The sequence below is a fragment of the Balaenoptera physalus genome (genome assembly GCF_965194825.1).
Source record: "Balaenoptera physalus genome assembly, chromosome: 14".
Taxonomy (NCBI): domain Eukaryota; kingdom Metazoa; phylum Chordata; class Mammalia; order Artiodactyla; family Balaenopteridae; genus Balaenoptera; species Balaenoptera physalus.
Genome location: NC_138893.1, coordinates 527,759 through 555,615, shown reverse-complemented (window position 1 = coordinate 555,615; position 27,857 = coordinate 527,759). Strand labels below are relative to the sequence as shown.

At 37.0% G+C, this 27,857-nt stretch overlaps 1 protein-coding gene across 4 annotated transcripts in view; it reads left to right on the top strand.

Annotated features, from left to right (window-relative positions):
* The window catches only part of REEP3 (receptor accessory protein 3), a 97,635-nt gene that overhangs the window by 45,738 nt on the left and 24,040 nt on the right, over positions 1-27,857 (top strand). For 3 of the 4 annotated variants that reach the window (XM_082425636.1, XM_082425637.1, XM_082425638.1), the window contains exon 2: positions 2,021-2,093. In XM_082425636.1, coding sequence (XP_082281762.1) covers positions 2,021-2,093 — 73 coding nt within the window. Of the gene's footprint in view, positions 1-2,020; positions 2,094-15,676; positions 15,696-27,857 lie in introns of those variants that run through there. The other variant, XM_082425639.1, reaches the window with a different exon arrangement.

The window sequence follows — 27,857 nt, the reverse complement described above, 5'->3', positions numbered from 1 at the left end:
CCCAAGGAAAGTCTGAGAAACTTACAGCCAAGAGGACCTAAGGAGGCAAGACAACTAAATATAATATGCTCTCCTGGATGGGATCCTGGGACAGAAAAAGGATGCTAGGTAAAAACTAAAGACATCTGAATAAAGTTTGGACTTTAGTTAATAATATATTAATTATAATAAATGTACCATACTGATGCAAGATGTTATTGATAGGAGTAACTCAGTGTAGGGTATTAGGAATTATCTATGCCATCTTCCCAACTTTTCTGTAAAAATAAAACTATTCTAAAATAACTCTTTTTTAAAAATAGATTAAAGAAAGAAAAGTAGACAACAGAATATCATACACTCATGTATCAAAAAACCAGTGAACACTTGAGAAAAACTCATACTTACTGGTGCTCAGAAATGCACATTAGAACATATAAGGCGATTATTTTTCTCCTATTTAGCTGGCAAACTTTTTTTAAATGATGGTACACACGATTGGCAATGTATAGGAATGCAAAGTGGAACTACTTCTCTGGAGGGCATTTTTGGTAATAGGCAGCAATGTGTGCACTCTTTGAAGCAGCAATACTGCAACCAGGAAGTGTATATCAGTGTGCATAGAAATGTTTTTCACAGTATTATGTGCAATAGCAAAAATCTGGAAATTAACCAAAAGCCTATAAATATGGGACTGTTTAAATAAATTATGTGAATCTCAATGTGGAATGTAATGAAGGTATTAAATACTGTAGACTAATATTTGAAGACAAAAAATTCCATGATGTTATGTGAAAATGCCAATTGTAAACCACATATACTGTGTCATGCCATTTCTGTATCTGACATACACACACACCCTCTTGGATCTGGAATTTGGTGAAATAATTGTAACAGAGAGCATTAAATTAAGTCCTATTAGTGATTGTCATTTTCTAAATGCTTTAAGAGTTACTTTAGAATGGATAAAGATGTGATATGTGTGTGTGTGTGTGTGTGTGTGTGTGTATATATATATATATATATATATATATATAAATGACACAATGGAATATTACTGAGCCATAAAAAAGAAGGAAATAATGCTATTTGCAGCAACATGGATGGACCTAGAGATTGTCATACTGAGTAAAGTAAGTCAGACAGAGAAAGCCAAATATCATGTGATATCACATATATGTGGAATCTAAAAAAACGGTACAAATGAACTTATCTACGAAACAGAAATAGAGTTACAAATGTAGAAAACAAACTTATGGTTACCGGGGGTAAGGGGGGAAGAATAAAATGAGAGATTGGGATTGACATATACACACTACTATATACTCTGAAATGACCTATATGGGAAAAGAATCTAAAAAAGAGTGGATATATGTATATGTAACTGATTCACTTCGCTGTACACCTGAAGTTAACACAACATTGTAAATCAACTATACTCCAATTTAAAAAAATTTAAGTTATTTTCAGATATATTGTAATAAATGTATCAAGTATTGTTTCACAGCACTGTCATAATTAGAATCAGTGCTTCTCAAACCAATGGAGTGAAGGGCCACTTTTTCCATTACCCCAAATTATGTGTGTGTGTGCATGCATGTTATATTTATGTTTTAGGTATACTACACATGGATAAAAAGTAGGATTTGCATACAGTAAAGTGTTGCCTGTGGTTATTTCTGACTGGTGGCGTTGGGGCAAATTTTATTCTTTTGGCAATTTTGTACATTTTCCAAATGTTCAAGGATCTACAGAATATTTTTTGTAATTAGTAAAAAAGATTTTAAGTGGAAGTTTTTAAAAATAAATCTTTTTTTCCCATGAAACTACCTAGAATACTGAAACCATCTTTTTGTTTAACAAAAATTGTATTTTTAGTTTGCTTTTCTGAGTGGATTTAGTTTATACACAAAGTTTTCATACATATTTACACTGTCATATGTTCTCCATGTACTTTCTGCTTTTCTATTAGGTGAAATTTTCATGAGCTGTTAAAAGCATTATTATGTTTGATTAGTCCTCTTGTACTTTTTACTTTTAGGTTGGTGTTTGGAATGCTTTATCCTGCATATTATTCATACAAAGCTGTGAAAACAAAAAACGTGAAGGAATATGTAAGTATAGTTTTGTGAGTGATCATTTCTAGTTGAATGTATCCATTATATACAATACTAGAAAAACTGCCATTATTTTAGAAACAGCTGGAATAATGTTTTGGGTTAAAAATGTGATATAAATGTAATAAAGTTAGTCTTTTTTTAAAACTAATTTTGAATACAATTGCAAAGTTGAGTTTCAAAAATAGTTTGCTGTCAGTTGGCAGTTAAATAAGTATGATCCCCAAATGAGTAATTGGATCTCTTATTCATTTAGACTTTAAGTCCCAGTAAAATAAGAGGTGGGGAAATTGTCTGTTTTTTATTCTTGTTTAAATGGATAGGTACACCAAGAATATCTCTCTGGTCCCAAAACCTTTTTTCTTCCTTCATAGTTGTTTTGTCCCTTTCTAATTGATTTAAATACATAGATACCTCATGACTACTGACAATTACAATCTTTTTTCTTCTTGAATCATACTATATTTGTAATGATTTCCTCTTCAGTCATCAATGTTTCTTTTCTCTTTTACTTTCCTCTTCCCTGTTCCTTAACTGTTTTTTTTTTTATTTCACTAATTTTTAAAATTTTCTTCTTTTCTTTATTATTCATTCATTTATTTACACATTTCTGTAAGTTCTCCCTCCCAATTTTATCCATAATGTTCAATGGTAAATGGGCTTCCCCACCTATAAATCCTGGCATAAGTTTACTATTTGTGATGAAGGGAATTTTCAGAGAATAGCAAAAGCATAGCTTATTAGTGGTTAATCAACAGGGGTAAGCAGTCAACACTGAGAACTGCACATCAGTAGCTGTGGTTCTTTTTTTAATTGAGGTGACATTCAGGTAACATAAAACTAACCATTTCATAGTGAACAATTGGTGGCATTCACTACATTCACAATCTTGTGCAAACACTACTTCTGTCTACTTCCAAAAGATTTTCATCACTCCAAAATAAAACAACATACCGGTTAAGCAGTTACTCGTCACACTGCCCCTGCCCCCCAGCCCCTAGCAACCATCAATCTGCTTTGTTTGTATGGATTCTGGGTATTTCATATAAACTGAATCATATAATATGTGACCTTTTGTGTCTGGCTTCTTTTTACCTAGGATAATGTTTTCAAGATTCATCCACATTATATCATGTATCATTATTTCATTCCTTTTTATGGCTGAGTAAAACTGCATGCACATAGAACATTTTGTTTCTCCATTTATCCATTGACAGACATCTGCATTGTTTCCAGCTTTTTAGTATTATGAATAGTGCTGCTATAAACATTTGTGTACAAGGCTTTGTTTGAGTACCTAATTTCAGTTCTCTTGGATATATAGCCATGGTTCTTTACAAGGGATCTTGGATGGTAGCCTTGTCATCCAACTTATCAAATGACCAGAGAACATATTCTTTATTCTATTTGTTCAGGGTTGTTTGTTCTTGTTTTTTGAGTAGGGGGAGGCTCTGAAACCTTTATAGCTAACCCATCCTATTGAACATTTATACTCACTTTTTATCTTCTGTATAAAACTAATTTTGAAGTAAAGTATATACAAATTAATTAGAATGGTGGAATATACCTAGCAGAGGTAGAGAGGTTATTCAGTTGAGCTCTGAAATTTTTCTGTCCTTTTAATATATATATTTATCTCTTGGATCTAAGATTGGTGCAAAGTCTTAAGAGATGGAACCACATTAAGTCCTAGTAATTTAAAGTAATTGTTAATGGCTTGAAAGGCCATGTATTAATATATATCATAATAAATTCTTCAAATATTGTTTTACGGTATTGGCATACTTTAGTTTTTAGAAACAAGCAAGTTTCTTCAGTTAACAGCGCTTCTCAAGCTACCTGTGGTATAGGACCAGTTTCGGATTTTTTGTTTTCTTTTTAAATAATTTCCATTAAGTCATAGACAAATGTTTTTTAAAATAAAATTAAAAAGTAATTACTAGAAAAATGAAACGAAACCCCAAGAACATACGAAATACAACCCCAACTTTTTTTTATTATTAGATTCAGTAGACCTGAAATTACTGACAATTTTGTATTAACAGCAACAATTCACAGCCTTGCACTAGTCCATAGACAACACTTTGCCTTACGGTGTCATATTTTAATTTAATTGGAATTCTCTTTTGAAAGATAAAAATAAGAGTTGCTCTTCATTTCCAAACACCACGAAAATATGAGCTGGGAGTATACAGCTGGCTAGTACTTAATAACTGTACTGGCCAATACAATGCTCCTTATTTGAAATGTTTATGATACTGGTATTAAATGAGATCTTTTTTCTGAACCTAATTAATTATATAGTTGAAGTACATGGTGATATGTTTCTCAACTCTGGGTCCATCTTACCTATAAAGTGTTATACACCCAGGGTAAACAATAACTGGTAAGCCTCTGTGTGCCTTTGTGTACATATTTCATTCATTCATTCATTTATGTATTTATTTATTTATTTATGGCTGTGTTGGGTCTTCGTTTCCGTGCGACGGCTTTCTCTAGTTGCGGCAAGCGGGGGCCACTCTTCATCGCGGTGCGCGGGCCTCTCACTATCGCGGCCTCTCTTGTTGCGGAGCACAGGCTCCAGACACACAGGCTCAGCAATTGTGGCTCACGGGCCCAGCTGCTCCGCGGCATGTGGGATCCTCCCAGACCAGGGCTCAAACCCGTGTCCCCTGCATTGGCAGGCAGACTCTCAACCACTGCACCACCAGGGAAGCCCCCGTGTGTACATATTTCTGCTTGAGGTATTCTCCTGTCTTCCTTCCCAAATGTGCAATGTTTTTGTTGGGAAAAAAAGTTAAGTACAAGTTGAAAATGAAGCTCTAATAATATAAGGGTATTATCAGCAGGCACACAAATACCATCCCCTAAAATAAAAGGTAAGATAGCAAGAAGAAATATAAAGGTATTCATAACAAATTATAATAAAAAGAAACAGGCCCGTTATGTGTTAATTAATGCTAAAAGGGCAGAAAATATGGTGTTATTTAGGTATTGGTCTAAGAACCATTATAAAAATATTAGTCTGTTTCTTACTATGTGTCAATTTAACTTTATTAATGTTAATTTTTAAGGACTTAAAAACATGGATTTGTGAGTTTTATCCCTTAATACAACACTCAATTTTTATTACTAGATTAGTCTATAAATTTTTATTACTAGATTATTCTATAAATTTGGGATTAATAAGAATGGTCTAACCCTGAAATTTTTTTTTAAATTTATTTATTCATTTATTTAATTTTTGGCTGCATTGGGTCTTCGCTGCCGCACGTGGGTTTTCTCTAGTTGCTGAGAGCAGGGGCTACTCTTCGTTGTGGTGCGCGAGCTTCTCATTGCGGTGGCTTCTCTTGTTGCGGAGCATGGGCTCTAGGCGCGCGGGCTTCAGTAGTTGTGGCACACGGGCTTCAGTAGTTGTGGCTCTCAGGCTCTAGAGCGCAGGCTCAGTAGTTGTGGCACACAGGCTTAGTTGCTCCACGGCATGTGGGATCTTCCTGGACCAGGGCTTGAACTTGTGTCCCCTGCATTGGCAGGCTGATTCTTAACCACTGCACCACCAGGGAAGCCCCCTAACCCTGAAATTTTAATTCTGCTTCATAAGTTAAAGATAATGTAACCTATGGAAGAGAATCTATTAACATTCTTATTCAAACTGATGGAAAAACTATAAGACTTGACATGTACTGATATACATGCATATCTGCATATGTGCTTATTTGGAGATATACTTCACGTATTGCCTTGCACAGCTTTTAGAGAATAACTCATAAACAAAGTTAAGAATTATCTATACATAATTTTGCTACAGTATTACAACTCTGGAAAAAGTTTTCTTGTTTTGTTGGCAAGTACCAATGGCAAGTGCCAATTTGTTGTTGACACTGCTATGGAGCAAAATCAACAAGGGAATTTTTTTTTCTAACCTTATATCATTAAGATTTCTAGTATCTCTTTCCTATTCCAGCTCCAGAGCATTATTATATCACTTTTAGGGTCATTTAAAAGCCTTTTTTGTCTATAGCCTGTTCTTTTCCATTTTTAAAGGAAGTTTTTAGCATTTTTGAACAATATTAACCAGGGTATCTGAAAGTCTTAATTATTTTGGAAAGAACATCAAGGAGCTAAAGCTTCTAAGAATGTCCAGGTGTTCCCCTATTCAAAGCTATCCTCAGTAATGGATTCAACCCCAAGATGTAACTGCTGAGACTTAAATGCTATTATTGGAAAAAGTTTTCTTAACCATCCCTTTGGGAATATCAGAATCATGAGTAATTGAAGAGAAACTAGGCAACTAGAAAGGCAGGTGGCTGGCATTGGTTTGATTATTACATGGTAATCAACTCTGCTTCACAAATTAGATGAGAGCTAGAGCGAATGCAAAAATAGGCACCGAAACAGGAAAGGCAGGAATCTGCTTTTGACAAGGAAATTTGATACAGCTCTAGAGACCTCCTGGTGACCAAGCTGTCTGCCATCAAGTCTGCTGAAGAGACTAAGCAGATATAATACTAGAAAGATAACATCTTACATTTATATAATTTCCTACCAATTTCAAAATACTTTTGTATATTATTGTTTCCAATTGCTACTGTAACAATTACCACACACTTACTGGCTTAAACCAACACAAGTGTATTCTCTTACAGTCTCAGAGGTCAAAAATCTGAAATGGATCCACAGCTACATTCCTTTGTGAGGCTACAGGGGAAAATCGGTTTCCTTACCTTTGCTAGCTTCTACAGGCTGCCCACACTCCTTGGCTTACGGCTGTATTCCTCCATCTTCAAAGCCAGGAACACTTGACTGAGACCTTCTCAAGCTGCCAACTCTCTGGTTCTCCCTTCTGCCTTCCTCTTCCACTTATACAGACTCTCGTGACTACACTGGATTCACCTGAGTAATCCAGGCTCCTCTCCCAGTCTGAGGGTCAGCTGATTAGCAAACCTGAATTCCAACTGCTGCCTGATTTCTCCTTTAACACACAACCTGACATATTCATAGGTTCCAGGGCTTAAGACGTGGGCATCTTTGGGGGAGGGGGACATTATTCTGTGTACTACAGTATCTCACTGGCCCTCACTACAACTCTATAAAGTAGTAAGGAATATTAGAATGTTCTAGGCTCAGTGAAGTGAATTAACTTGCCCAGAGTCACATGGATCACTAAGGCAGGAGTGGTACCAGATTAGAAAAGTAAATGAGGGTTCTATCTTCACGAAAAAGTTGAAAGAGCTTTCCCAACCAGCCAGTGAATATGCCTCTGATTAATTCCAAGGTAGATCTTCAGGGGCCACAATTATATGGATATTTTCTAAGAAGAGCAATGAGGCAGCTTAACCAGTACTAGGGCAGGACCCATAAGCATCTAAATCAACCGTGATCAAAATGGTTAAAGATGAAATGAGAAGTTTTTGAAAGTTCTGTATAGTCTTGGCAGTTCTTTAAATATTTCCAACCTAAATTTACTTCCGACAAAAAAAAAAATTTTTTTTAAGTGTTTTACTAAAGGTAGCAAATCTTTTTCTGGATGGTCTGGTGTTTTTTGTGTTTTTTTTTTTTGGCTGACAAAAATTTTGAGTATCATTTTCTTGCTGAGTCTCACCTAAACTTAGTCATCCAATTTCACCTCTGACTTATAGAAGTTTTATCAAAACTCTGTTCTCACAAAGTTCTCTTGTATGGTAATCCCATCCAAATTTGCTTTGCATATGGTAGTTTCTTAGTAAAATTAACCTTCTTAAAATTCCCCTGTTATATTTTTAATAGTCTTTTATACTATCTGTATTGTATTTTTTATATGTGTTTGTCTTCCCCACCAGATAAGCTCCATAGAGAGTTTTGTTGCTTTGTTAATTGCTATATTCCTGTACCTAGAACAGTACATGTTACATAGTAGGTACTCAATATTTTTTTAATGAGTGAATAAAAAAAGAAAGAAGAGTTGACTTCTAAGTATATAAGAAATATTAAATAGTGTTTCAAGAGCATGTACATTTCTTAAGTGGATTAGTCTGGTTTCTCAGCTTTGATTCTACTGGGTTAAGGAGTACACAGTCCAATCTGACTTATCCCTAAACCCAGTTACTTTGTCGTGTTTGGTTGTTACCTAAATTCTACTGATATCTACTTCAAAATTATTTTCAGAAAGCAAACATTTTTTATTAATTTACTTCTTCAAACCCTAACTACTACCATTCCCCTTAAGCCTGCAAATAGTAGATTGCACCTGATAAAACAGATGCTGTATTCGAATCAAAACAAATGGAAAGTGCTGTGTATTTTGGCAACCTTCCTTTCTTCCTTTGCCTATTTTTAAAACAGAGCTTTCCTAGGATATAATTTCCTGTATAGTGTGGCTGATATGGCCTACTTAAAGTCTTTCAGTCTTGCAGTAATTGAAATGTAAACTCACTGAAGAATTAGAATGGTTTTGCAAATTTTTTCAAGCTTATACCGTCTCATGACTTGAAAATAGAGTGTTTACTTCCAAGTCGTGTATAATTGCTGTCGCTTTTCTAGGAAAACAGTGTTCTTATTCTAAGAATGTTGGAGAAAGTGGCAATGAAAAAGACTGGCTAATAGCACTTACAAATCAAAATTAGACATTTGGTCCTGAGATTTACTATGAGCAAGAACAAAGAACAGGGAAAACTCTGGGAGATTACTTTTTTAAAGGCCCTCTAAAACACTGTTGACTTGGCTTTTGAAAGTGACCTAATTTGTGACTGAATATTTGGGTGATATGAAAGTGAACAAATATGCTACATGCTAGTTCTACAGTTCTTGTCAGTTGATAAAATCTGAAGTTGTCTACTAATTCTGTGTACTAGATAGAAGTTTGTCTATTAGTTATAAGGGAAAAAACATAGTGAAAAAACATAGTAAAGAACTTTTCTTTATTGTCAAAAGTGCTCCCCAGGCATCTTTTCATATTTTGGATTAAAAATACTCATTTGATTGAAAGGTTTTAATAATTTGGGAAGTGTAAAGATTAACTCATTGATTAAAGGGGAATTTTTTTTTAGTTTTTTGAAAATTAGTTTTGTCAGGCTACATTCCTATCTGTTTATTTTCTTTTCTGATCTACTTTTAACTTAGTTTTTGCTTTTATCATAGCTGTACTTATTTATAATTTTTAAATCAAACAGCTGTCCAAGGCTTATTATGAAAAACAACAGTTCCCCACCCTCCTCATCCCTATTTCTAACTCTAGAGGCAACTACTTTCAATTCTTTTATCCGGATCCTTTAGTATTTATTTCCACATCTAAATACATGCTCATATTGCTGCTTCTTAATTTTTCAGAGGGATCTCGTCAGTTGACTTCCTTCTATTAAAGATGATTTAGTAGTTACCCAATGTCACTGTATACTTGCATAATTTCCCTGTAGCCTTCCAGTGTCATTAGGGTGTAATTTGGGTTGGATCAGTATTCAGTCTTTACATTATTGAGGCTAAGTTAGAAAGAAGCAGTAGAATATAAAGAACCATCTAGAACCAGGCTGCTTGTCTTATCATCTTGGCCCTATCCCTTACTAGCTGTATCTTTAAACAAGTTATTATTTATTTATTTATTTATTTATTTATTTGGCTGTATTGGGTCTTAGTCGCGGCATGCGGGATCTTCGTTGCAGCACGCGGGCTTCTCTCTAGTTGTGGCGAGCAGGCTCCAGAGCACACAGGCTCAGTAGTTGTTGCACGCGGGCTCTAGAGCACACGGGCTTAGTTGATCCGCGTCATGTGGGATCTCAGTTCCCTGACCAGGGATTGAACCCACGTCCCCTGCATTGGAAGGTGGATTCTTAACCACTGGACCACCAGGGAAGTCCCTGAACAAGTTATTATTTTGCCTCAATTTCCTTATCTGGAAAATGAGAACAGTAGTAGTACTTACCTCCTCAGGTGGTTGTGAGGATTATATGAGTTAATGAACACAAAGCATTTAAATCAGTACCTGTTATATAAGATTTTTCACGATGTAAACACTATTTGCATCTGATCCCTACAGTATCCTACCGTGACCATTCTTTTTCTGCCCGATAGTTTGTTTTCCCTGGTATTATACATTGTCTTGTTTTTTTTGTTTTGTTTTGTTCACTTCTTTGGTATCCTCTGTTCTCATTGCAAATTTAGACCCAAACTCTGTGACAGTTGTGTGAATTTCTTCTCAGTGCATTCTCATCCATTAGATATTCTGGACTGGCTCTTGTCTTAGATCTTCAGATTTCTTAATCTCCTGTTTTCCTCTGTCTTATTTTACTTCCTCATTTTGATGCATTGCCTTCTTCCCGAGAAGGCTTTTTGAGAGGTAGATTTTTTTTGAGATGATAGGCTGGAAATAATTTTCCTTCAGAATTTTGTCTTTTAGCTTCTTGTGTTGCTGTGCAGACGTCTGAAGGCATTCTGATTCTTACCTGCTTGTGGAATCTTTTCTATGTCCCCATTGTTTTAAAATTTCATGATGACATGCCTCGGTGTGAGCCAATTATAATCAATTTTGCTAAACCCTCAGTAGTCTCTTTTAATCTGGGAATCCTTTGTTTTTCAGCTCTGGGAAATTTGGTTAAAATTATTTCTTTATGATTTTCTCCACTTCTTTTTCACTATTTGTTCTATCTGGGATTCCTTTTATTCAGCTAGAAAGCCATTTGGACTGATTCTCTAATTTTCTGATCTTTTTTTCTTCTCTTTCCTATCTTTTTCTTTTTTGCTCTATTTTATGATAGAGTTCCTCAATTTTATCTTCTCTTATGTGTTTAATTTCTAAGAGCTCCTTTTATTCTCTGAATGTTCCCTTTTTCGATAGCACCCTATTCTTATTTTGTTTAAAATAGCTTCCTTTTTGTCTGAGGATATGAATGATTTCTTTTTAGACATGTTCTTTCTACAGTCTCTGTCCGTTGAATTCTGGTTTTTTTGTTTGTTTCAATCTCTCTTTTTCATATATGATTTTCTCAAATGTTGGATGATCCTTGGTTCTCTGCTCATATTTGAGTATTATAATGAATAGCTGATTCGAAGTCCTGTACCCATGAAGAGGCTTGCTGAATGTGATCTTCACTACAGGGTGATCTGACTAGGCAATTAAATTTGTTCCTAGGCCTGCCATAAGGAAGTGCCACAAACTGAGTGTCTTAAAACAATACAAGTGTATTGTCTCACCGTTCTGGTGACTAGATGTGGACAGAGCCACATTCCCTCCGAAACCTGTTGAGAATCCTTTCTTGCCTGTTTCTAGCTTCTGGTGGTTGCCAACAATCCTTGGTGTTCCTTATCTTTCAGCTGCTCCACTTCAGTCTCTGCCTCTATTATATGATGTTCTCCCCTCCTGTGTCTTCTTTGTCTGTGAGTCTCTCTGCTTCCTCTTTTAAGGACACCAGTCATATTGGGTTAAGGGCCTACCATACCCCAGTATGACCTCATCCTAACTAACTATATCTTCAGTGACCCTATTTCCAAATGAGGTCACATGCTGAGGGTTAGAACTTTGTATTAGTCTTCTCAGGCTACCATAACTAAATGCTACACACCGAATAGCTTCAACAACATAAATTTATTTTCTCACAGTTCTGTAGGCTGCAAATCCAAGATTAAGGTGCCATCAGGGTTGGTTTTTGGTGACGCCTCAAGGAAGCTTACAGACCTTCTCTCTGTGTCCTCCTATGACCTTTCCTCTGTGCATGCATGGAGAGAGGTATCTCTGGTGTCTCTTACTTTTCTTATAAGGACACTAGTTCTATTGAATTAAGGCTCCATTCTTACAACCTCATTTAATATTAATCACCTCCTTAAAGTTCCTATCTCCAAATACAGTTACTCTGGGGGTTAGGGCTTCAACATGTGAATTTTAGGGGGACAGAATTCAGTCTATAACAGACTTCAACATATCTTTCTGGGGGGCACATCTCAACCCATAACAATCATTTCCTTAAAAAATTATCAATGTCTATATCTTTAGGTGTTTTCTTTTGTGCCAGGCAGATTCTTCAGAGAAGACTCTTCCATTCTGGAAGGTACTTGGTTGCTGCAATTCTGGTGGGAAAATAAGGGTTGGGGGCCCTCAATATTTTATAAACTTTTACTTAATCCCTATTAGCCCTACTCTCAACTGTGCCAGAGATTTGCAAATCCAGCTATCCTCTGATTCACCCTTTCCAGAGAATAAGCCTCAGGGTCCTGCTAGGGGAGGGAGGGGCATCACCACACAGCTGAAGTGGGAGGACATCTAGGGGCCTACCTGCTCCTTACAGGTATCCTTACAGCCATCCTTCTTTTGCCTTTTTTGCCAAGAATTGTGTTACCAATTTTTGAGCCTTTTGGAAGCTCTGCAGTGTAAGGTTGGGTTGCTTGTCAGCTTTTCCCACTGTCCACTTATTATTCAGTTTTCTCAGGTCTCCTGAGTCAGTTACTACGCAACCATTTCCTTATTGGGTCCAAAAATGTTGGTGCTCTCTTCTCTTCTATATTTTTCTGGACTTAAGTGTTTTTGAAAACTCACTTTACTGTTGCTTTAAAGAGATTTGTGGTGGGGAATGCAATTAAATGTGTGTATTCATTCTACTATCTTTACCCATATTTCCACATTGACTTTGTGAGTGGTATACTTGTGGTTGATTTATACTGTAATATCAAATAAGACTTGTTTTACCATTAACATTGGTTTTTAAAATGTGTTCGCATAGGACATAGGTTTAAAGTAGTAATACATGTTATCATTTTTTCAGTCCTTGACGATTTTAAAATTCAATTTTAGCTGACATGCAATGAATACATGTGTATCTTGTTTTGAGTTATAGTTGTTCACAAATCAAGTTGTGATAAAATCACAGTTTCCACTTGAGACAGTTAAAAAAATCACTTGGGATAGTTCATTATTCTTTAATGAACTATCATTAAATCAACTTACATTTACTTAAAGTAGGTGATGAGTATGCTTTGTAAACTTAAGTTTTTTCTGTTGGGTTTACTTATTTTATACATAGTGCATGTTAGTATGTAACTTCGCTGCTTGCAGTAATTGATGCTGTTATAATTATCAAGTGACTTATACTCTTATGTCTTCTAAAAACAATTTCTTCATGATCATCTTAGGATCATTACAGTGGATCCACTTTAGGAAACAAGTGTTAAATTTGAATTAAGGTTATATAATTGAGGGGTGTTAAATGAAAGCCTAACACAGTTCCTTCTAAAATTTTTAAATGTGGGGAATTCCCTGGCAGTCCAGTGGTTAGGACTCTGTGCTTCCACTGCTGGGGGCCCGGGTTCGATCCCTGGTTGGCCAAAAAAAAAAAAAATCAGCTAAAATGTAAAAATATGAATTAGAGTACCCCTTGACCTTTAGGAAGTAAATTGAAAGCATTCCAACAATTTTCACACTAAGATGGAGCTAGCCAACCACAGCTGTCTTGTCCTTTTCTATCTTCCAATGCAAATGCTTTGCAAAACCTACGGAAAGAAAAAAATTCTCATGGTAACGTTTAAACCTAACAGGCTAAGTCAGGCTTTTGCTAATATCTAGGAAGAATTTTACTAACTGTAGTGCCAATGGCAACAGATTTTTAAAAACAGGGACAGAAACCGTTATTTCCATTAAAGGAAATGTTGTTAAGCAATAAATTGAAGGGAGACCTAGCCACCTCCACCCTAATCCCTAGTGATGGAACAGCTTAAAATCATAAAAGCTACAGCAACCAAAAAACTCAACTGCCACCACCTTCTCTGCAGGAGAACTGTGTTCAGAGGCAGCCAATGTTCTGCCTCCCCCGTATCTGTTCAGAAACCATTACCTCCTTACTTTGAAGAAAACCCCCAATAAGTTCCAAAAGGGAAAAATAACGAGTACAAGAGAAGTTCAAAAGTGCAGTACTAGACAAATTCAAAAATAAAAATGACAGTAATACATATTACAATTTATGTTCTTGAATGTAATAGCTTTAAACGCCTTTATTTTGAACAGGAGGGAAGAATAATGAAACATTCAACTCACAAAGCAAGAAGAATATCAGAATTAAAGTAATCTGTAAAGAAAGTAGGATGAATAAAGCAATAAAAAAGCAGAAATAAAAATAAAAACAAAACCAAGAGAATTACAATATCTAAGAGTTGTTCCCTCCAATGAGGCTAGTAAGATAAACACTTGAAATAGCTTAAGGTATGGAGAAGAGTAGAAAAAGGATTAACAGAATAAACAAGAAGGGGTTTAAGCAAGCAATGCTAAACTTAAGTGACCGAAAATTAAGACTGTATAATGGAGGGCTTTAAATGAATGCATAACATAGTTCTTTCTAAAATTTTAGAATAAATTTTTTGGGGGGGCTTCCCTGGTGGCACAGTGGTTGAGAATCTGCCTGCCAATGCAGGGGACACAGGTTCGGGCCCTGGTCTGGGAAGATCCCACATGCCGCGGAGCAACTAGGCCCGTGAGCCACAATTACTGAGTCTGCGCGTCTGGAGCCTGTGCTCCGCAACAAAAGAGGCCGCGATAATGAGAGGCCCGCGCACCGCGATGAACAGTGGCCCCCGCTTGCCGCAACTGGAGAAGGCACTCGCACAGAAACGAAGACCCAACACAGCCATAAATAAATAAATAAATAAAATTTTAAAACAGAAAAAAATTTTTTTGGACCTAGAGAGTGTCATACAGAGTGAAGTAAGTCAGAAAGAGAAAAACAAATATCATGTATTAACACATATATGTAGAATCTAGAAAAATGGTATAGATGACCTTAACTGCCAAGCAGAAATAGAGACACAGATATGAAAAACAAATGTACGGATATGAAGGGGGAAAGGGGTGGGGTGGGAGGAATTGGGAGATTGGGATTGACACATATACACTATTGATGCTATGTATAAAATAGACAACTGATGGGAACATACTGTAGCACAGGGAACTACTTAATGCACTGTAGTGTCCTAAGTGGAGGGGATATATGTATATGTATGGCTGATTCATTTTGCTGTGAAGTAGAAGCTAACACAACGTTGTAAAGCAACTATACCCCAATAAAAATTAATTTTAAAAAATAAGTAAAATAAAAATGGAATGTTTTCTAATAATGTAAGATATACCTCTTCTTTAGTTTTTTCCTTTTCAGCTAAAGTTTACACTATTTAAACAGAGAAGTTTCCTCTTTTACTCAACACCAGGATCTACCTTTGGAATGTTCAGTTATGTACATCATCTTGCCATTATGTAATTTTAGTAATATAGTGCTTTACCAACTACAGCTGTAATAATCAGATTGTCAGCCGTGAAAGGTCCTCCTAAAAATATAAAAGCTAGAGTTGTTCCTGAAGATTTTAGCTAAGTAAGAAAAATAAAATCTTTCAGAAAACCTCATGTAATTTTAAAAGCTCATGAGAGAGATGTTACTTCAGAAATGTAATAGATTGTAAAAAGATGAAGTTCTTTTGAAAAACTGTAAAAATTTAAAATATATTGAATTATACAAATATATGAAATTTTGTCTGTCTCTTGTGTATCAGGATAAATATAGACGGATTCCTTTTTTTTTTTAAATCACAGATCCAAACTCTGCAGGTAAAATGGAAAAATTCATCAAAAGGTCTTGAAAAGTCACAGAAGTAGATTGAGTTGAGTAATTTTATTTTAAAATATTATATTAACTTCCAAAGGTTTTCAATAGCATCTTTTAAGTGAAGATCTAACAATTCAGTTTTATTATGTTATAGTCTTCTTAAGAAGATTATCAGAATAAATTATTAGAACCAATTAAGGACGTTTTGCCAATGACATGTTGTTTGACTATAATTTCAGGCTACTCATCAATGTTCTTACTTTCTCTCTGTAGAAGGCAGATTTAGATTTACTCCTAAGGAGAAGAATCTAAGGGCACTTCCACCTTGGAGAGAGAGAGAGTTTCCATCGAGTGGTCAGTGTCCAGATAGCTCCAGGCTCTTAGGATGAGTAGACAACAGGGACATTCCACATGGAACTTCTGGGTAGAAGAGCCTGTAGGCTGCCCTTCCCTGGGTAGTTTACCCAAAGCTTTTGTCTGTTCAACTGATAGCCATAAACAATGCCTCTGGGAAGTAGGCTAAAGACTCAGTTCCTTCTGTTTTTTTCAGTTTTTTTTTTTTTTTTGTAATGATGATGTGCCTAAATAGTGTTATGAAAGAAGGGTACATTTTAACTGTTTACATCTAACAAATTATCATGCAAAACTGAGTTCATCTTTTCTCCAAACCCAAGGTTCTTCTTATACATTCTTTTCATGAATGATACCACCTCCTTCTAAGTGATATTTTCAGAAAAAACACAGAGCAGCCCCCCACTGCAGTGCTTCTCAAACTTTGAGGAGCATTGGAATCCCCCTGGGATCTTGTTAAAATGCAGATTCTAATTTAGTAGTTCTGGCCTGGGCTTGAGAGTCTGCATTTCCGGCAGGTGCCCAGATGATGCCAATACTACCGGCCTGTAGACTGCATTTCAGGTAGCAAGGATTTTGTGCATGTTCTCAAGTCTGCTTACATATTAAAAACTTACGGAGCTTGCCTTTTAAACACCTAGCTGCCCTCTCTCTGCACGTGATGATGGGGCCTAGGAATCTACATAATTTTTTTTAATCCCCAAGTAATTCGTATCCACAGCCAAATCGAAAAGCATTGATTAAGAGGTATCTTATTGTATTGTGAAAAGTGAATAATTACCACGTTGTGCTTTTTTTAGTATAAGTTTATGTAGGCAGATGGGCACGAAATAACAAATAGTTTGTTTTAGAAAACATCTGTATGTAAATGGACTAGCAACTTGGAGTATATCATAGAAAAATAATATTTTAACAAAATTAACCGTATAATACTATTAAGGGGGTAAGGCTATTGAGTTGGACTTTCTCCTAGTTTCCATGTTGTAGGGCTGGCCATACACAAAATTTCTACATCAGTGAAGTTTTTCTTGAGACTCATCCACCTTTCTTCCCATACCTTTCCTCCCACTTTTTTCTTCCTCTCACTGTGTTTACTTGGGGTCTTCATATTATCCTGCACTCTGGCACACATCCATCCCTTCCTTACCCCAAGTATCCAGTGCTCTGTAACTTGCCTCTCTCTCCATTCACCCAAATGTGAACCTCAGTTCTCTGTGTGAGGCTGGCTGCACATGCTTTTGAAGGAAAGTAATTTGATAACACAGACTCACTTTCAGTCATGACAGATTTATTCTTCCTGGAGCTTTTGGGTTTTTTTTTACCAGTCTTTGCTTCTCGAGAAGATGCTGTTTTCCCATGTGGTATAAAGGCTGGCTCTTACTGTTTGAATGGTTATTGTATGTTAAAGCATGCTGTTGAGCCTATAACATAAAGCTACAACTTGTATATAGAAAGTGGTATCTTACCTAAAGAAGGAAAATTTTCATTTACTGTGTCAGTCATAGTCCTGCCGGGCACCTGGAGAAAAGAGCATACCTTTTAGTGGCTAGGTTAGTTCACTTGTTGAAATAGCAAGGTGGAATTGACCATGTGAAGATGCATGAGGAAATGGAGGACCTAGGTGCCTAAGAAGTGGTGCCAGCCCTTGGGAATGCCTCAAATAGGAAATGTAATGGGCCAAGACTCTGGGAACACTAAGGGAATAAAGAAGGTAGGAGGACAATCTAGCATGGAAACATGACAATTAGGATGGCCATTGAGCCCCGTTTACTCCTCTCTGTCTGGATAGGCTCTGTCCCAGGCTAAAATCCTGAGAAATTGTGTGGTTCTATCAAAAGTGGAACGGTGTCTCTGTTAGATATTTATTATCCCACATAAATCAATAGGACTTTAAATAATACAAAAAGTGAAGTGCAAATTCTCAGCCAGTGTGGATGCAGAGAGTTATTTTGAACTAAGAGGTCATTCCTTCCTAAATTCTGCTCCCGGGAACAGTTCCTGTAAGCAATTCCTGCTTTTTACACCTTCTTTTCAACACCCCTTTTAAATTAATTATCATCTAGTTTTTAAACATTTTTGCACTTTTTCCTTCTCTCAAGTTTCTCAAACTACTGAAGTGAGGGATGAGATACATGGGGCTTCTGTGATTCAAGAACATTGAGGAAGACCAAGGCAGTCTTGTGAAAGAGTATCCATTTCTAGTTACAGTCTTCCCCATTTTAATTGATTTTAATTAACACCAGATACATCTGTATAATGTGAGGCTTTCTTCCTCAAAACAACAGGATATTCTGTGAGGTCTTTGGCAGTGACGTCTGGAAACTGCAGGTAAACCATGTTGCTGCAAGTTCAGCATCTGAAAGTATAACCGACTCCCAAACATCCAAGTCCTGGAAAGCTATAAAGTTAAGACAGTGGGGCAGTGGGGGAAGAAGTACCCCAAAGTCAAGGAAGTCCAAATTAATCCTAGTCTTAACATATTCACCTCCAACGCATGCTCCCTCTTTTTAAAGAAAAAAGAAAAAAAACTATTTCAACCAAGGTCTCTGTTCACTGTGGATTGAAATTCAACTAGCTTATTTTCAAGCATGCTTCTAACTTAGCACAGCTCTGGGAAAAATCCCATAATCGAGCCATCTGGGTTGAATAAAAGAGGGAGTTTTTCTATTTGATTTCTCACATTTTGTTCCTTTGTTTTTAATGGGGAAAAATCATTATGAAGTAACCAAATTATTGCATAATGTTAGTGAAACAGGAGAAATCTTTTCAATTCGTTACTGTTTCTAAAGAAATCTCTGTTAGAAGATCTGTCTGTTGTCTCTGAAATGTGGTACAGAATGAGTGTTTTGGGTGAACTGACTTGAGGGAATAACTAATAATGGTCAGAAAATAAAGTTCTCTTTGGGTGGTCTGAAATTCAGCAGTGTTTATTTCTTTTCAGACTCAGCAAGGATATTTTTTTCCAGTGAAGCATATTTTAGCATTTTATGCCCTGGAATTACTTAGTGTGGTTATAATTGAAATCATTAGGCATGTGTAATTTTTCATTTTTTCTTAAAAACCAGCATTAATTGCTTTATGATTCAAAGAATCTGAAATTAAGAGACATTGGAAAGTTGTTTAATCTCTGAAAACTTTGAAAACAACTTTGACAAAATAGACTATGCTGTATGTTATAAATTGCTGTTTGCAGTCCAGAGTTACCTGTTTGAATCTTACATCAATTCAGATCTTAAAATTAAGAAACTGTTAAGTAAAAGGCTCCCCCTGTGTTTGCTTTACTAGGCACAGTGGTGCTAGGTCCTGGGAACATGATGATGAACAAGACAATTTCAGGCCCCATTGGTTGTTAGAGTCAAAAAGCAGAGACAGATGTTATACAAACCGTTTCACGGATACACCACAAAGAGAAAGTAGCGTGCACAAAAATTATATATGACCTTTGGAGGGGGGTAGAGGCAGTTAGAGAAGGCTTTCCTTTGGAAATGAAGAAATTTCATTCATACAAGGCAAATGAATTATATATAATATATTAAAAATATTAGTAGTTATATGCTGGATCCAACACACAAGTGCTGGCAATCACTTATTATTATCCTTTTATATGTCTTATTTTACTCATCCATCCCATGAAAGCTTCTTGGGGGTAGGAATGCCTTGACATCCGGGTTTATGACTATTTCATGTCAACAGGTTTTGTTTGTAATAGGCCCTGAGTAATATTTGTCAAATTAATATAGCACCCTTTTTTTTCATTGTGCAAGTATCATTTAGTACAGTTATATCTTTTAACACAGGGGTCCCCAACCCCCGGGCAGCAGACCGGTACCGGTCCACGGCCTGTTAGGAACCCGGCCGCACAGCAGGAGGTGAGCGGCGGGTGAGCGAGCGAAGCTTCATATGCCGCTCCCCATGGCTCCCCATCGCTCGCCTTACCGCCTGAACCATCCCCCACCCCCGTCCGTGGAAAAATTGTCTTCCACAAAACCGGTCCCTGGCGCCAAAAAGGTTGGGGACCGCTGACTTAACGTACATCATTGTTAATATCATTGCTATCATAATATCACAATGCTCATAGCATAGCAAGAATAACATATAAAGATAGAATTTAAGAAAAATGCTTTTTAATGAATATGCCCTAACCACTATTCCATAACTCTTGCAAATCTATAGCAACGAGCCTCCCACCAGAACATGATATTCCCGTATATAAATATGCCTGTGCATTGGTCTCAACTTCTGTGATGGAAATCATGAGGATTATTTTACAGTCACAGTTCACTTTTTGTTTGCTTTATTGTTTGTCCTGGGATCTAAATCAATTTCATTAAAAATTTTGTCTAAGAATGTTAAATCATAAAAACTTGTTTTGTTGAAAAATGTTTAAAACCCATGAAATGAGACCTACTTTTCTTTTGGCATCAGGGGTAGGTAAATGCCTATCTATTAAATGGAGCATGGTCTTTTGATAGTAAATTTAGCCTATGAGTACGTTCATTTTACAGTATTCACTCAGGCTTAAACTATCCTAATTCCTTTCAGAGAGTAAAGCAAGAACACGATCACATGACTGTCTGGGTTTCCGAAATGCTAAGTCTTTATAAAGGCCTTATGGATTTTGAGTAAGAAAGCAAGTGCTGGCCTGTTAAGTAGGATAATCTGACCCATGCACTATGTAAACCAGAATGTAATTTTAGGTACTATGGTTTTATATCACAGGTGACTCCATAATTTTCAGAAGAACTTGCCTAATTACAGGAGTATATTTTCTTAGAAAATAAATTCATTTTGATATTTAAATGATTTTAACATTCTATTTGAGTAATCTTTTATTTATAAATATTGTATTTTTAATTAAAACATTCATCACATTTTTGTAGTCATGAAACATATAGTGGGTAAAGTGTCCCAAAATTGATAAATGATTGCCATTTCATTGTGACCACTTCAAAAGAACTTTATTACCAAATAATTAGGGAAAATGGAAATTATATTCTTGCTTATAAGTTAGCCCAGGTCACTAATTCTTTAAATAAATATTTTTGAGCGTTCATTTTGTACCAGGTACTGTAGTAGGCATTAGGTGTACTCCTGGGAAAGAAAACAAAGCAAAGTAGGCAAAATAGACCGTTGAACAGCTTTTTTCATGTAGTCTTCCCACGGACTTCTGTGCATTTTATTTTTTGGATATCTTGGCCTACCACTTAGAATATAATGACTTTAAACTTTATGCATATTTCTAACAAGCTTATTTATCTGATTCCTTGGCCTACTGAAAGTAGCAGGGGATTGCCTTAAGTCACATATACTGACAATACAGATGATAACAAATTCACCCAGATAGAAGCCACACTTGCCAAAGGATCACAATAGTAATTTGAAATAGTATTTCTCTGGCTCTGCCCCAGTCTGCTGCATGAGAATATCAATCTTGCCTATCCTCCAGTTTCTTCCCCAATACTTCTGAGAGTCCCCTGGGGATATCTCAGCCAGAGTTTCTTAAAAGGATAGTCCTCTTCTCCATTTCCAGATCACTGTGGTAGTAGCACCCATCACTGCCAACCAGGGCATTAGCTATGTCACAGATGGCAGCCAATGGCACTGTGACCAATGTCCACCTAGTTCTGGAACCATGGCTACTATGGCCTTGCTCTCTCACTCTCCATAGAGATTAGAGGATAGCCTTTTATATTAGGGTAGGCTAAGCTGCTGTAATTACAAAATGTGGGAAAAAAATGCAATGGCTGAGGGAATACAGAGATGTTTTTCTCTCACATGACCGTCCAGGTTAGTGTTGACTTCAGCAAGAAATGCTTCTCAAGCAACCGTGTAAGAAGAACTAGGGCCCTGCCCATCTTGAACAAATAGATTCCAAGGTTGCTCTGCCCCCTGCCCTCCCAGCCGCAGGAAGGGAGAGAGCCTGTGGGGGAGACCCAGCCCTACTCAAAAGCCTCAGCTAAGATTCTGTTCAGCGAGAACAGGACACATGGCCCTTCCTCCCTCAGAGGTTAGTCTGAGAAGCACAGGCCCTCCTGGGCCACTCCCCAGCCGCCACTCCGTTATTCTGTCTTTTTATGGACAGCAAGCTGTCACCTCCACCCCTGTCTTGTTTCACCATCCTAGACCTTTCTTTGCAGCCCCCTAGCTCTGACACCCAGAGCAGTGGAGAGCATCCTTGGTCACATAACCTATTCCATCTCTACACTAGGCAGGTCCTTTTTCCATCCATATAGACAACTTTTAAAAACCTTTACTACTCTTTTCAAGTCCACTCTCCTTCCCACCAATCCCCAGCTTTAAAAGATGACCTGCCCTCCTACTGCAGAGTAAAGATAGAGGTCCTCAACTATGAACCACTTCAGCCCTCTTCCCAACATGGCCACTCTTCTTTTCCTTCTATCCCAGAGGAAGATGCATCCCTACTTCTTTCTTTTCTTTTTTTTTTTTTTTTAATATTTATTTATTTACTTACTTATTTATTTATTTGGTTGGTTGGTTCTGCCGGGTCTTAGTTGTTGCATGTGGGCTTCTTAGTTGTGGCATGCAGACGCTTAGTTGTGGCATGCACGTGGGATCTAGTTCCCTGACCAGGGATCGAACCTGGGTCCCCTGCATTGGCAGTGTGGAGTCTTACCCACTGTGCCACCAGGGAAGTCCCCCTGCTTCTTTCTTGATCCCACTCTTCTTTCTAATATTATTCTTGTCTGTCTCATTCAAGATCTTGTTCCATTAAGTATTCCTGCTTTCTCATGATTTGAATCTCATTATCTCTCCAGTAAAATATTCAGTCCTTGAGGCTGTACACATGCTTTCCTTTTGCCTCATGCTATTTTTTATTTCCCCTTTTTTTCTTTTTAAACCAGGTCTCTTAAAAGACTCCTCTATATTTAATTGTCATGTCTTTACCTCTTGTCTACTGTCCAGCCTTTTGCAGTCCTGATGTAAAGGAGCACACTAAGCTCTGTGCAGCCCCATATTCATGCAACAATTCATATGTTTATTGAGCACCTTCTCTGCAGGCACAGAGGATTTAGTAGTGAAAAAATGAAAGTCTTTGTCCTCTTGGAGTTTACATTCTACTAAGGAAAGGCAGGAAAAAAATTGAATATTTGTTAGCTGTGTCTATGATATGTGATATGTGCTAAAGAGAAAAATAAGTCATGATAAGGGAGTTAGAACGACATTGTTATTTTAAACAAGTGGTCAGGAAAGGCCTCTCGGATAAATATTTGAGCAGAGACCTGAAGCAAGTGAGAAAGCTGTCCACATGGATAACTGAGGGAAGAGCATTTCAACAAGGAAATAGCATGTACTAAGGCCCTGAGGCAGGAACATTACCGTACACAGGAAGGACAGTAAAGGGCCAATGTGACTGGAGCAGAACAGGGGAAGGAGGAAGAGGAGAAGATGAGGCCAGAGAGGCAGCTGGTGCCAGATCCACAGGGCCTTGGAGGCTGAGGTAAGAATTCTGAGGGGGGCCATCGGAGGGGTTTGAGCAAAGGAATGACCTGCTCATTAAGTAGACACTCAGTGATGTGTGCAAAAGACCCAAAAAAGCAGAGTCATCAGTTAGGACACTATAAGAATAATCCAGACAGGAGATGATGGTCATCTGCACTGGGGAGGTGTCTGTGGAAGGGGTGAGAAATGACTTTGATTCCTGATATGTTTCCAAGAGCTGACAGGCTGAATAGCGCTGGGACCTACCACCTGCCCCTCCAGGGGAGTTTCTTCCCCACACTCCACCTTGCTCTGCCTCACTTAGGGCCCAGGAGGCCGATCCTTACAGGCTACATTATGTCTGACTTCCCTTTGGGTTTGGCTCATGAGAGGCTCCTGCAGAAGATCAGAAGGCAGAGTGAGCATGAAGTCAGAGTACTGATCTCCCTGCTTCCTCCCCGCCACCACAGGTTGGCTGTGACTCTCTACCTGAGGCTACAGCTCTCCCCTACGGTTACCCTGTCTGGATCCCATGAAACCTTTCCCTGTCCTCCCTTCTTCACACCAAGGGGATAACGTCAGTTCCTGCTGTCGCTAGCTCAAGGGTGAACTACTATCCTTTGTTGGTTTTCCTGAACCTCACCCACAACTTTATAAATAGTCCCTTTAATAAGCTTTCCTCAGACTCTTGTGCTCTTGACTCATACTGGGAACTAGGGCATCTAATGTAAAAACAGAAGAACATTTTTAAAATCACTGTTATTTACCTGCTTTTCTCCCCAGTAAAATGTTAACTCCTTGAGGACAGAAGCTGTTATATTCCTGTTTCTATTCCCATGATGTGAAGTAGGTAGGGTTTGCTACAGTTGTGTCAATGAGTATTATATATGATGATCCCACCTGAGTCCTTAGGAATAGTCTAAATTATGTTTGATATGAAAGATTAATCAAAAGTAGGATGTGTGTGTGTGTCCATCTTAGTGCTTACAGGTATAAGCTCCACCTTGCTGGATCATTCAATTCCCTGGAATCAAAGAGAATTTTAAGAAAAAGTTGAGTAGCTTTCTTATTACTCATTGTTCTCATGAAGATATCTAAACAACAGTTTTGTTGATTTTACCAATTGTTTCTGAACTGGAAAGAAATAGTATTTGTTTCCACTTTCTTAAGATCATAAATTTTTTTTCCAGTAATTTTAAAGGTAGATTGTGTTTTATTACGGTTAACTGTTAAGTTACAGTCTTTTATTTGCATAACATTTTAATGACACTTATTTCTATTATATTTGGTTATATACAATCATAAGATTATCAATGTGATTGTTTTCCTACTAGTTTTTTGTTTTAATATTGTATTTTGTTATTGATGTTTTCTGTTGATCTAAAGAATATTTTATCTCCACATATTTATAATTCTAATTTTGTGACTTGCTTTTTTTTCTTTCTTCCTTCCTTCCTTCCTTTTCTCCCTCCCTTCCCTCCTTCCTTCCTTCCTTCTTTTCTTTCTCTCCTTGACTTCTTTCTGTTATTTCCTTTGGGCTAGACCTTAAACAGTAGTCTGAGCAGCCTTGAGGTATAGTTTTAATGAAAGCTTTGCTGAGTAATCATTTGGTATAAAATCCCAACCATTAATAGAAAACAGAAAGCAATATCTTTTCAAGGTTAACTTTCTTTGTGCTTGCTCCCATGAATAACACACACTCACTGAATTCATTTAATTATTACCTTGACTCAACTATATTTAAGGTCCATCTTTCTAATGAGGAGAACAAAAAAAGCCATAAGTTTATGAGAGCAGATTGTCAAAGAATATATTCATTAAAGTTAAATTAGAACCATGGAGTTTTGCTTATATAAAATTGTAGCCGATACCTCAGGAAAATGTCTAGGAATACCCTATTGAGTATATAGTTTGTTGTTGTTTTTTAACTAAAAAGATAGAGCCTTCTTTTTCTTCTTTTCTCCCTTTTTTTATTTTTGGCATTATTACGTATTCTCACAACCTAAATAAATTTTTTTCTTTTTAGAGATAAACATTATATACGAGAAAGTACTTATTTATTTGGTGGGGTTTAAAATAAATTTGAAAACTGAATTAACACTTGACTTTACCGAAGCCAAGGTGCTTTTGAAACCTGTGGGACTGTAGCAGCTCTAGTCTATTTGAGAAGTAGTCTTTCAGGGAGTATCACCAAACATTAGCTATCTGTGCAGTTCCTTTCACCTCTACTCAACCCTATTAACAGGTAAATTATGACTATTTGTAGGGTATTTTTTATCGTTGTTATCCATTTGGAAGATCACAACCATAATGACGGTTGTGAAATAGTAAAATAATGAAAATATAAAATAATGAAAAATAACAAGTGTTGACTTAAATCATTTATTTTTCTGAAAGTTTCCTAAAGTTCCTATGAGAGAGACCATTTAACTCAAGCCACCACTTTCCCAGGAAAGAAGGTGGTAAAGTTTACACTGAAATCCCCAGGCTGAGTACCAGAGAGGGAAGAGAGAGCTGAAAAGATTGGTCTGATGGCAGCTGCTTGTTTGAAAATCTGCCTGGTTCAGGCTTCAAAGTAGACTGTGCCCTCCTGCACCCATTTCCCAGCTTGGCGACCTTGCACAGCATGCTTACTTTGGCCCTCAGTAAAATGAGAGGAGTTTGCCAGGTTACTTATTTCCGAACTCTGCCCCATGGAGCAGTAGGGTTTCTTGGAGTTTCCTCAAGAGTCCGACAGTGGGTAGAAGGGGAGGACCAACCAGAGCTGGTTTTTTTGTAATTGTTTTACAATTTTTTTCAATAAAGGCTTATTTAGTTCAAAAAACTTGATCGCCACCAAGGTCCCTTCTAGCTCAATGAAAGTGTGTTGTTTTGTTTGCAGGGGTTTTTTTTCTTCATTTCTTTTTGAGGGGATAACCTTGTGAATACAGTTGAACGGTAAAAGTACTAAATTACTGTTTGATTTGGAAAAGCTAAATGAATGAACTCATGTGAGAGCCTCACTTTCCTTTAAATAGAAAGGGGTGGGGAGAAAAAACACATAGGATTTTAGCCCTGGAAGAAAATCCCCATATTGGGACAAAAGCTTGGAACTGCCAGCAGTGAGGGATTTAAGATAACTCATGAAAAGTGAAAAACTAAAGAGAATATTTGATCTAACTTTCTTTTTGAATTTGAGATGATAATCTTATAAATCAATTTCGTTGTATTTTAAATAGAGATAACGTGCCCTACTATTTGCTTCGGGCAATTTTCTAAGCTCTTGGGTAAATTATTATGCATATGTCACAACACATTGCTTCAAAAGTTATTCATGGCTATTATTAATTGATTTCTCCATGTACATAGAAAACTGTTAAAGCTACCTGAGTTATAGTTCCTTATTGTTTATGGACTACCCAAACAAGCATCTGTATTAAAACTAAATAGGTCAATTTTCTAGCTAATTATAGAGACCTAATTTTTGTTTTTTTGTCATCTTATTGGGATGAGAACAAGGGAAGTAGTGGTTATTCTTGGACCTCACATTCAGCAATTCCTCACATTTCTTTCTGTACATGGCAAAATTGGTTAATAGCACCAATTCCAGAGTCAGGCAGCTTGAATAAGTCATTTTACCTCTCTCTGCCACTGTTTCCTTATAATCATATAATTATGTTTTCTACTTCATAATGTTGTTGTGGGGATAAGTGAATTAATATATGTGATGCACTTAGTATAGTCCCTGGCCTATAGTTGGCATGGTTTTGTGTATTATTGTTAGCCATTATTATATTATTGAGAAAGCAGAGATTTTTTTTTTTTTACATCTTTATTGGAGTATAATTGCTTTACAATGTTGTGTTAGTTTCTGCTGTATAACACAGTGGAATCAGCTATACGTATACATATATCCCCATATCCCCTCCCTCTTGCATTTCCCTCCCTCCCACCCTCCCTATCCCACCCCTCTAGGTGGTCACAAAGCACCAAGCTGATCTCCCTGTGCTATGCGGCTGCTTCCCACTAGCTATCTGTTTTACATTTGGTAGTGTATATATGTCAGTGCTACTCTCTCACTTCGTCCCAGCTTATCCTCCCCCGCTCCCTGTGTCCTCAAGTCCATTCTCTACGTTTGCATCTTTATTATTCCTGTCCTGCCCCTAGGTTCTTCAGAACCTTTTTTTTTTTTTTTTTTTTTTTTTAGATTCCATGTATATGTGTTAGCATACGGTATTTGTTTTTCTCTTTCTGACTTACTTCACTCTGTATGACAGACTCTAGGTCCATCCACCTCACTACAAATAACTCAATTTTGTTTCTTTTTATGGCTGAGTAATATTCCTTTGTATATATGTACCACATCTTCTTTATCCATTCATCTATCGATGGACATCTAGGTTGAAAAGCAGACATTTTAACCCTTAAGGAAAATCCAACCTACGTG